General features: G+C 42.5%; 1 protein-coding gene across 6 annotated transcripts in view; it reads left to right on the forward strand.

Annotated features, from left to right (window-relative positions):
• Positions 1–8,965, forward strand: part of NTRK3 (neurotrophic receptor tyrosine kinase 3) — a 385,036-nt gene extending 376,071 nt beyond the window's left edge. For all 6 annotated transcript variants that reach the window (XM_017960901.2, XM_017960896.2, XM_017960898.2 and 3 more), the window contains 2 exons: positions 3,550–3,708; positions 6,851–8,965. In XM_017960901.2, the coding sequence (XP_017816390.2) occupies positions 3,550–3,708; positions 6,851–7,036 (345 nt within the window). In that variant the 3' untranslated portion in view covers positions 7,037–8,965. The remainder of the gene's footprint in view (positions 1–3,549; positions 3,709–6,850) is intronic.
• The last annotated feature ends 2,685 nt before the right edge of the window (positions 8,966–11,650 follow it).

An 11,650-nucleotide genomic window follows, 5' to 3' on the forward strand; every position in this document is an offset into this window, starting at 1 on the left:
ATTTTCACTATTTTAAAAATGAATGCTTAAATGATGTAATTTTTTTTCAAAAATTACTTTAGTTGTATTTCATAGATTTCAAGAAATGGGACATTAGTTACTGTTACAATAAATACTTTTACATTTTATTTTCAATTTTTTCTTTACCAAATAATTTAATTGACCAAAGACAACTTTTAAAAAATTATTTTTTTCTTGTTAACTTCTATTTTATTATATTTGATACAGAAAATGTTTCTTATTTTTACTTCATATTTGTTTTTTATCTTGCAATTCCAGATTTCCTTTGAGATTTAATATGTGATTGGTTTTTATAAATGTTTTTTAGGTAATTGAAAATAATGTGCAATTTTTTAAGGAAACTAAAAGATGCAATCACAACACTCATATCTACTTATTGAAATTCATTATTTGTATTTTTAAAGTGTATCTTCATTTATGTTGTCTTCTTGATCTTTCAATTTGTGAAGCATTTTACTTTTCTATTATAATGATAACTTTGTCAGTTTTCTTTTATTTACAATTTGTTTTTACTCTTTATATATATACACACACATATGTATTATTTCTATATATTTTTATAAATTATTATATAGTGTTGCTATGTTAATTGGAGCATAAACTTCATCATCATAATGGTGAATTTTACCAGCTTTAAATATAATATTAAGTATGATATAAATTTAATATAAATTATTTAGCCTCACTTTAATTTTTGACATTTTGAATCCTTTTTTTCACATATATATGAAACAACAGACAATGTGTAAATCACAATAAAAGAAATGTAATTGGCTATATATATCTGTATATGCATATATATATATACACATGTATATGCACATATATGCATATATGTAGCAATTATATTTTTCTTTTATGTATGGTTGTATTTTTAGCACTCTTCCATTTTAAATGTTTTCTGCTATTTTGTTTTAGACATGTCTATTTTAAATAACATGCAACTTGATTTTTTTAACCTAAATTTCTCTCTCATTTAAGAGGTAGTATAACTCATTTGTACTTGTTGTCTCTAGTGGTGTTTTCTAAGCTTCATTTTCATTTTGTGCTTTTTAGTCATCATTATCCTACTCCCCCTTTCTGTAGTCTTTTTGGTATTAGTTAAAGATTTTGGCTTTATTAAAAAAATGGTTTGAAAGCTATATGTACTATTTCTATTCTAGAAGCTGCTTTAAAATTTTAGTAAGCATATTTAAATTTAAAATGTTAATCTCAACAATTAATCACTGTAAGCTTCTTTTTTCCTCTCTATAACACACAGCCTTTATCAGGCTTTTAATTATTTCTATATCTACACTTCTATGCATTTATGATAGAAATTATTGGAAAGTTTCATTCCAGATAAGTATGTTAGTCGTATCAGTGGTAGTACTAATGGCATTATTAGTATTATTATTTACTTTATGTGTCTATTTTACAGGAAGCCTTTATTAGTAATTGTATTACTTTTACTACCAAATTAACAACCTTTATTCAGATTTAAATTACATTTTTGTGGCTTATATGCTCTGCAATTTTTGTTATGTTCCAATCATTGTATAGCTTGGGTTATTTTTTCTGTTTTTCTAGAATATGTATTCAATTAACTTGGCTCCTTTATTTTCTGAAAGGGTGTAAGTGGTAAACTTTCTGAGTCTTTGCTTGTCTGAAAGAAGTATCTTCAGTTGTCTTTACACTGGATACAAAGCTACCCTGATTAGAAAGTCCCAGGTTGAAAATAACTTTTCTGGCTAGGCACAGTGGCTCACGCCTGTAATCCCAGCACTTTGGGAAGCCAAGGTGGGTATATAACTTGTGGTCAGGAGTTCGAGACCAGCCTGACCAACGTGCTGAAACCCTGTCTCTACTAAAAATACAAAAATTAGCCAGGCATGGTGTTTCATGCCTACAATCCCAGCTACTCAGGAGGCTAAGGCAGGGGAATCGCTTGAACCCAGGAAGCGGAGGTTGCAGTGAGCGGAGATCGTGCCATTGCACTCCAGCCTGGGCAACAGGAGTGAAACTCCATCTCAAAACAAAAACAAAAACAAAAACAAAAACAAAAAAAGAAAAGAAAAGAAAAGAAAAATGGAAAGAAAAGAACTGTTCTGCAAACTTGTATTATCATTTATCTCCTAAAATTCTTCAAGTGGTTAAGGCAAACATGATTTCCCTTTTTGGAAACAAGATTGCCCATCTCCCAAGTTATTCGTTTTTAATTATTCATTATTATTATTTCTCTAACTGACCCACCATAGAAATAAGAATTTTAGGCCAGGCGCAGTGGCTCACGCCTGTAATCCCAACTCTTTGGGAGGCTGAGGCAGTTGGATCACGAGGTCAGGAGATCGAGACCATCCTGGCTAACATAGTGAAACCCCGTCTCTACTAAAAATACAAAAAAAATTAGCTGGGCATGGTGGCAGATGCCTGTAGACCTAGCTACTAGGGAGACTGAGGCAGGAGAATGGCGTGAACACGTGGAGGCAAGCGGCGAGCCAAGATCATGCCACTGCACTCCAGCTGCGACAGAGCAAAACTCTCAACAAAAAAAAAAAAAAAAAAAAAAGAAGAAGAAGGAAACAAGAACTTTAAGTAGTAATTCATCAGGACATATGTAGACAACTCTTTTGTCAATATTAAGTAGTTTTTTTAACAACGAATTCCATGTATTAGGCAAAAGTTTCAATTCCCAAAAATCTATTTACTAATGATGCAATTAGTTTCTGAGTTTTCACACATGCTGTGAATTTTCTCCCACTTATGCTAACTTCTCTAACCTGCTGGGCAGTGAGGAGTTCCCTAATGTTTTTCTCAGGGAAGGGTACCCTGGGTGTTTGTCCTTGTCAGTCACTTCTTTTTCCCCTTGGCTTTCAGTTTGGCAGATTCATAGGTGGTTGATATCCTCCTTAGGCTGTTTTTAAAGACTCTCCTTACTGTCCTTCGAGATCTTACTAAGAACTGTGGTGAATTCTCTTTCTGTCCACCTCCTATCTTATTAGCACATGGTCTTCCATGCTTTTGGAATGTCTCTGTTTCCTTCCCTTGGAACACCGAGTTCTAAATTGTGGTGAGAGATTCAAGATTGTCAATTAGAAGCTAAAGTTCTCAAGTCAGATGCACACAGAATATACTGTGCCACTGCAGCAAAGAATCTAACCTGATGTTTGCAGATACTGATCCTTGGTGACTGGCATAGTCATTCTGCTGACTTCTTGCTGGACTTGCTCTTAAGGTTAGGTTTTTCTGTAGTGCTGGATTCTGAAATCTTCTCTCTCATTTCAGATCACTTTGTGATCTTTCTTCATGCTGAGTGCCAAGGAACCTACCTTCCCTCAGGTGTTATCTCTAGTTGCTAGTCTAGTTGTCTCCTTTATCATAGGTCTCCAAAGTCAGCATCTTCACACACCTCTGATAGAAGTTGCATAAAGCTGTGGCTATCTTAGAATAGGATGCATTAAAAGTGTGTCTATGTGTGAAGAGTGCTACAGATGACACTCATTCTGGCCATCTGGTCACTCTGTGTGCCTCTATCTCAACCCCTTTTAGGTGGGAGGACATACCATGCTCCCCATTCGCTGGATGCCCCCTGAAAGCATCATGTACCGGAAGTTCACTACAGAGAGCGATGTGTGGAGCTTCGGGGTGATCCTCTGGGAGATCTTCACCTATGGAAAGCAGCCATGGTTCCAGCTCTCAAACACAGAGGTAAAAAGGGGGTGCATAGGAATCTTGATTGCAGGAGGGTTGATAAGAGCTATCTCAGGTCAGGACTTGCACCTACTGAACAAGACATTAGGTGGGATTTAGAGCCAGCAGAGGGAATGTAGGCATTAGTGGGAGCAGAGAGCTTCTTAGTAGGAAAAAAAAAAAATGAAACTGTAGGAAATGTGGTATAATTGTCAAAAGAGCATGAAATCAGATGTCTAAATTGAGACTCAAGTCATGGCTCTCTTAAATCTGCTACCCTGAAAAATCACAAATGTTTCACTACGACAAAAAATGAAAACATAGAACAGCTATGAGTTTTTCAATTGTGCCATCTTGTGGAAACACCCACTACTTAGTATGCCCACATAATATGGGTGCACAAAGGTTTTAGGTATGCCAAGCCCAGGGATGTACCAGATGGTCAATTTGGGAAGGCCAGTTTTATAACTGATAGAGCCATGTGTGAACATCTAGGAATAAAATAAACCAGGTTTATTTTATTACTATGTTTTTTACTATGTTTATTAATATGTTTACTATTAAACATAGTAATAAATACACATTATATTTTTTATAATTGTAACTGGCAATAATACAAAATGCTAGTAAACATAAATTAATAGTAGCTGACATTTAGTGACAGGCACTTTTCTAAGCACGTTAGCTCTATGAATTCAGTAATTTTTGCAAAAACACCTGTTGAGATTCAGGTTAAAGGATGGGGGTCTGCTTGAGGTACTGAAATGGGCTGGCCAGGGTCTCACAGGTAAGAGCCTCCAAGGCAGGGACAAAGCCTGGGGTGTGATCCTAGGACTCCTCTGCCTCCAGAGCCCATCAAGATGATTCTCAGTGATGCATGGACCATGCCGCGTTGCCCCAGGGAGTTCAGTGCAGTTCCTAGGCAGTAACTAGCTCAGTCTTTCATCCCAGCCAACCTATGAAACATTGTAATTCTTTTTATGGTTCTGTTTGCTGGGAAAATGTAAACACAGGAACCTTTTAGTATTGAAATCTTATTTGAATATTCAAGAGAGTGTCTTTCTTCTTGGAAGCTATGTTCGTCTTTGCTCTCCTATGTCTTGACCACTTAATTAAGTGAATTTCAAAGACTGAAAAGAAGTTATTTTTTAAAATGTGTACTATCTCATGATTCACAAGCTCAATGGGGCCTGACCACATTTCCCAAAGTAGAACAAAGTATTTTAACAATCTTTTAAAATAATGAAAGTATATATACTAGAACCCACTTGTTATGGTGTTTTAAAAAATTGCTACTGTTTTCCCAGGGGAGGAGGGGTTAGAAACACACACAGACAGACACACACACACACACACACACACACACACACACACCATACATGCACCTGAACACTGCCTCCGTGTAGTTTGGTGGCCCCAGTAACAGAAGTTCTGGGCTGAGGTTGCTACTGGTCTTAACAGAAGACTCAGCCTCTGTTCTTGAGCTGGCTCATAGTAGCTAATGGGGTGTTTGCAGTTTCTTCTAAGACTCACAGAGGTATTGGCCTTAAAGGCAGGCTTTCTGCCCTCAGCCACTTCCCCTACTCCACCCACCATAGCAGCCACATACTGATAGTCACTGATCATCAGTTTCTCCATGGAAATCAACAAATCTGGATAGTCCAACATTAGAAGAGACACTCCCTGGTGCCTTTGATCTTGGCATTAGCAGCTGCTACTGTAGTTTGAGCTGAATCTCTTTCCCTGAAGGTGAAGGTAATGGAGAGTGGAAATGGGGCTCTAATACGAATGGGAAATATGAGCAACTAGAGACTTATCAGGCTGGTAAAGAAATGAGCCAAGGGGCCATCACAAACTCCAGGGTGAATAGAACCAGGCGGATGCTGACACAGTAATGGTTTGACCAGCCCTCCCAAAGTCAGCGTGATGTGAGACAATACTGGAGACAAGGCACTGTTGAGCAGCATAGGGACATGCAAAGGAGAAAAAAGACAGTGCTCTTGCCTAATTACATGCAGACTAATGGAGGCAGAGAAGAGAAATAATATTTGTTCAGCTGTTGAGCTAGAGATTATTCTGTGTATTTTTATCATTACGACCAATCTTTAAATGCAGAAATTGAAGTTCAGGGTCAGTGACTTTACCAAAGTTATGCAGTGATAGAGTTAGGGAGAAGTGAAAAACAACCTAAAAACTAGACAATGAGGCCTTGAAAATGCACATATTCATTGTCGGTAAAGAAGTGTCTTTGAGGAATTGGAAATGCATTGCAAATTATACACTTGGTTCTCAAGTGGCCTGCTGGGGTTGGCCAGCCACGCATTACTTGTTTTCTTCCTACTACTCCTTATGGCCACTCCTTTAGCATGTTGGACCATACAGTCCCTTTTCGTGGTCTCATTTCATCCTTACAATACTCCTGGGGGTGGTTAAGGCAGACATTTGATTCCATCTTACAGATGGGCATGCTGAGATACTGAGGTTAATGGACTTGAACTGGCCACCCAGAAGGCAGTGGTGAATCAAGCAGTTAGTCCTATTGTTAAGGACTTTAAGAGAAACTGGAAACATGGTTTAGTGCAAACGGCAGAGAAAGATGGGTCTTGCTGCAAAATGGTCCTATGTAATGACTCAGAGGCAAGTGTGGTGACGTGCACAGAGTCTGCAACTGGGAACCTGCCAGGAATGAGAGATAAGAGGAGACGGGCGTGCAGGGGCCAGAGGGTGCAGAGCTCCTTCAGGGGGGATTTCAAAGTGAGGCAGGCTCACGAGAGAGGGAGAGACAGGTCAGAAGCCCATGTCCATTATCAAGTGAAAAATAAATGCAGCTCAGTCATCCAGATGAGATTCAGGACTAGAGAAGAAAAGTGAGGTAAAAGAGAAGAGAGTATGGGGAGTCAATGGTCAATGCGGGCCTGGCCCAAGAAGTGGAGTATGAAGGGCAGCAGAGGGCTCCACCAGCCAGTGCTGCTCACTGCACCATGCACCGGACAGACAAGTATACCAGTGCCGTCTGCAGCCTAACCTTTAGCTTGTGCTTGCGAGAGCCTCGGCTCTGCATTGAAACTAATCAGGGAAGTTGTTGCTTTTTGCCGATTCTGAGCCACAGGACCAAGGCTGGGCTTTGGGTGTAACTTCCTTGTTCTCCTCACTCTTTCAGGTCATTGAGTGCATTACCCAAGGTCGTGTTTTAGAGCGGCCCCGAGTCTGCCCCAAAGAGGTGTATGATGTCATGCTGGGGTGCTGGCAGAGGGAACCACAGCAGCGGCTGAACATCAAGGAGATCTACAAAATCCTCCATGCTTTGGGGAAGGCCACCCCAATCTACCTGGACATTCTCGGCTAGTGGTGGCTGGTGGTCATGACTTCATACTCTGTTGCCTCCTCTCTCCCTGCCTCACATCTCCCTTCCACCTCACAACTCCTTCCATCCTTGACTGAAGCAAACATCTTCATATAAACTCAAGTGCCTGCTACACATACAACACTGAAAAAAGGAAAAAAAAAGAAAGAAAAAAAACCCTGTAAGGCAGTTTGGCATATATATATATATATATATATATTTATAAATCTAACTATCTATCAATCTATATCTACAGAGAGATATCTTCTCTAGTACACAGAGAAGCTGCTGATACAGACAACCACAAGACTTTAACGACTCAGAAACTCTAAAATATTAATAATACAAAGGAAAATTCCCTTTGACTTAAGCTGTGGCCCATGCTTCTAATGCTACAGCTTTTCGGAGCAGAAGACCTGGACCAAGCAGAGAGACAATCTTTGGGATGGGAGCTTTGGGACGGGAGGAGCTAAGGTGGTGCTCAGTCGCTGCTGTGTGTGCCTATTACCCCAGAAGCTCACCACAGGCACATGCCAGGACCGCATGGCTGCGCTCAGCAAAGAAATGATGCCGGAGCAGCGCCCTTGCCTCCACTTCTTCCCCATTTCCTCCACTTCAGGACAATGTTCTAATTTGTCCATTCTAAAAAGTGTAATCTTGATGCTTTTGGGAATCGATGATGGCACCTATGGGTAAACACAGAACAGACAACCCCACAACACAAAACCATGACAAGAGCTGACCACATGCATCCTGGGTGTAAGCTTCTTGCTGGAGTTTCAAAGGATGTGTCTTTCTATTCTCAGAACTTAAAGAACTGGACTTTCTGGACTAAAAGAACCACAGAAGAAAAAATAACTGAAACCTGGACCCTGCCAAGACACTGCCACCTGTCTTTTCCATCATTGCAAAGATTCCTTGGCCTCACCTCCCACTTTCAGGCCCCTGGGAAGCTTAGGAGGTTAAGAAATAGGTCCCCCATGTTATCTTTGAATGTAGACACAGCAGGCTTTAGGGTTGCAATAGCAAGGGACATGGTTGCTTGTAGGTCGTTATAACAAATGCCCCCTGGTCCTCTCAGTTTCTCATCCTGCTTCCCTAGATCCTAGACCCCGCTTCCTGGTTCTCTGCGGAGTCCCAGGTAAACCCCACTGCCAGGGAAGGGAGCCAGGTCTAGTGAGAGGCTGGAGCAGTGAGTGTTTCAGAAAATCAAGCAGTGGAGTGGGTGAGAGCCAGCAGGGGAGGATCTACTTGGCACCTGCGCCAGGCCCCTTGGCATTCTCCTCACGTTTCCAGCCCCTGGGAGGATTGATGCATCTGCCTTTGAGCTGTTGTGAAAACGCAGGGGCTGAGAAATCACTTTTGTGGGCTGGGGTAGGGGGAAGGGCTGAGGCTTCTCTGGGAGATGTCTAATGAGGAGGGTCCAGTGCTGCAGGCTTGGCATCTTAACGAGGCCTGAGCCCTGACCGAAGAGAAGGAAGGAAACATCTAGGCTGGGGCCAGCTCCCTCTGCTTCAGCACTGGGGAATCACTGCCTTCCTGGCTGCTGCCACAGACCACAGTGGGGCTGACCTCTGGGCCTCCCTGTCACATGAAACATGAAAGCCAACAGCCTGGCCCCACAGAGCTCCTCTGCTGGGGAGGAGAGGATGTACTCCTCCCAGGCCACTGGGCCCCTCCACCTTGCCCCAAGCACAGAGCTACCTAATGGACTGACCTTTGCCAAACTGGAACTCACCTCCTGGGGGCCTCTGGCCTACCCTTTTCGCTGCCAGCTGAAAAGACTGCCAGCAGCCTGGACGTCCTGGTTAGCTGAAATCAGCTGAAACGTGGGCCTCCCTATGTGGGGTTTAGGACTGAATTGTGTGTTTGTGGTTTTGCTTCTTTTTGTAGACCCACAGATATTTTTATTTGAATAGTAAAGAGCTGTGCTCAGATTGTAGCCATGGTTGGGATTTGGGATCAAGGAGGCTGGATAGCTGGACTGGGAGGGTAGGGAGGTGAGATGGGAGTTTGGTGTGAGTTTTCTCACTGTGCTGTGCTCCTAGCCCCTGAGGACTTTGGGGAAAGCTGTTTGGATTGACCACCTCAAGAAAACCCTTTACTGTCCTATGACAATTACTTCTGTTGTCTTTCCACCTAGAGGACGACTGTGCTGGGGCTGTGAGTGCTGGATGAAACTGCACAGTCTGGCTTTGATCTGGGTAGCTAAGAACAGGTGTTCAGGGAGGGCATGGTCTGGAGGGGCCTGAGGGAAAAGTGTCTTCTGGTTAGAAGTGAGGTGCCAATGCTCCTGTTGCTTCCCTTCTCCCATATCCTCCCCTGAACAAACACTATGTGGCTTCTGTCTTCTTGGCTGTGTGTTTCAAAACTGATAGTCGCTGTTGGGCTGGGAAGAAGCAGGAGAAGAACTGGGTTGGAGATGGATGGAAAACTGGGAATAAGGACCATGCTATGGTTTTATCTTCAGGCACTGATTCGCCATGGCCTAATGCAAGAAGGTGATTCCTTGGGGAACAAGAAGCACTGAAGGAGACCACGGTTGTCAGATTGCTGGCACCTTAGGCCCACGGGCTTTCACGTTGATCTTGGGATCATGTTCTTGTCATGTCCATTGTAAGCAGCTGGCTGTGGAAGAGTGCAAGAGAGAGAGGGGCAGATCAGGGAAAGGTAGAGAGGGAGGACCTGCCTTCCTTCAGCTCTGGCTGTCCTCTCTATACAGAGTCTGCTTTGATTTATCAACCTTGGCAGATAAAAAAAAAAGATTTCTTTTGGAGAGCAAAGGAGGCAGAAAATAGGGCCATGGAAATTGCAGGGGTACCCTATGGCTCGAGGGAGTGTGGCATGTACTGGGACACACCTGTCCCTCCTATACTGGGACAGGACTGATAAGGCTTAGTCTACTGTGTATTAGTTTCCCCATCTGCAGAATAAGGGGTACATCTGCTAATCTCTAGCCCCTTCTAGCTCTGAGTTCTCAGATTCTAACAATGTTGTGTCACTGTGCCATTTTTCTCAGCACTACTCTGAAATGGCAGGACAGCCTTGCATAGGTAGGAGGCAGTTGCTGCTGAGGGCTCACTGGGCCTGGGCAAGGCTGAGTTCCAATAAGACACTCCTCTGCTTCTTTGCCCCTTGTCTCAAAATTTCACAGTCTGAAGTGTCTGAGATGACTGTAAGCCAGGAGGGGAGCGTTTGTTCTGCTTCCCATCCTGGCATGCCTACATACCAGAAAAACACTGTCGACGGTCTATTTATTTATTTATTAAGAGCCTAATGTGATGAAATGTGTTGTGAAATGACATCCGATTGGGCAATATGGCCACTCCAGTTCATTTCACCCTCATCTTCCCATACCAAAGTCCACATTTTAGAAAACCGTGTCACATTGTCTCTGAGAGCTTAGCTTTGAAGTGAGCTCTTTGGTGTGTTTTGGTGAATGCTCCAGGGCACCCAGGCTGGTCTCTCTGCCATGCCGACCTCACCAGATCCTCTCCTGGACTGAGTGAGAGTGACCTGCTGTTGGATATCCACCTTGGAGTAGGGTGTCGTGGCCACGGGACCTCCCAGTTCTTCTTTGCTTTGGATGTGAGCCTAACGCTGCCCTCTAATGATTTCCCTGAACTCTGAGGGGACCTTGGGCATCACTAAGCCTCCTCTAGTCAACAAACAATAAAAAGGAGGTGGTGCTTCCTCCATTTAGCAGATCATGCACAAATTACTCCTAGACAGAGGCTTCCCACTTGAGGCAAAGGATCTTTGGTCCTTCTGGGTTCAGGTTGAACATGAATGTTCTTCTCTAGTGATGCTTACTTTGCGGAATACACTAGTGCAAGTCATTTTGGTGCTAAATACTACAGAAACCAACACCAACAGGAGAGCTGTCAGCCAGTTTCTGGGGCTGTGCGAGACTCAACTCAGAAGTGGAAGTGAGTCAGCCATGCCGGGAAAGTACAGGATGCATTCGAAGTTAAGTAGAAAAGTGGCAGGGTGAAAAGACCAGCAAAATTTCTGATTTTGCTATTAGTTACCTACGTGGCCTTGGCCAAATCAGCTAATTTCTCATCTGAGACATTTAAGAGGTTTGTACAGATATTTTTAGAGTCCTTTTCATTTTTTTAAAGCTATGTTCTGGTCCCACCGTTTTTTATATGCTTGCTTTTTAAAAATAAAAGATAGAGTGAAAGATAAGGAAGGAGACAAAGAAAAGTTACCAATGGCAAAGGATTGGTTATAGGAGGCAATGAAAGAAGACCTGGTGACTGGTAGATTTGAGGAATATCGTACAGGGAGCCAGGCAGACAAGCTGGAGATTTCATTTTTATGCTCTTCAAAGGAGGTTACTGGCCTAGCCCCTTGCCTGCGTTTCACCAGGCTGTTCTCCTCAGCTGGTCAACCTTCCCTGTTCAAAACCCACATGCTAACACTTGGCAGAAACTATTCCAAGATATGGAGAGAGGCCTGCCTATCTCTCATGCAGGCCACTGGCAATCAACTCTGGGTCAAAACCGACAATATTTTTATCTTTTAATGGTAATTATAAGAGGCCGGGACGTTTGAAAGAGGGCAGCGTCTTAAGTTGCAGACTGTTTACCAAAGTCCTTTTCTATTCAGGAA

Source organism: Papio anubis, chromosome 7, assembly GCF_008728515.1.
Source record: "Papio anubis isolate 15944 chromosome 7, Panubis1.0, whole genome shotgun sequence".
NCBI lineage: Eukaryota > Metazoa > Chordata > Mammalia > Primates > Cercopithecidae > Papio > Papio anubis.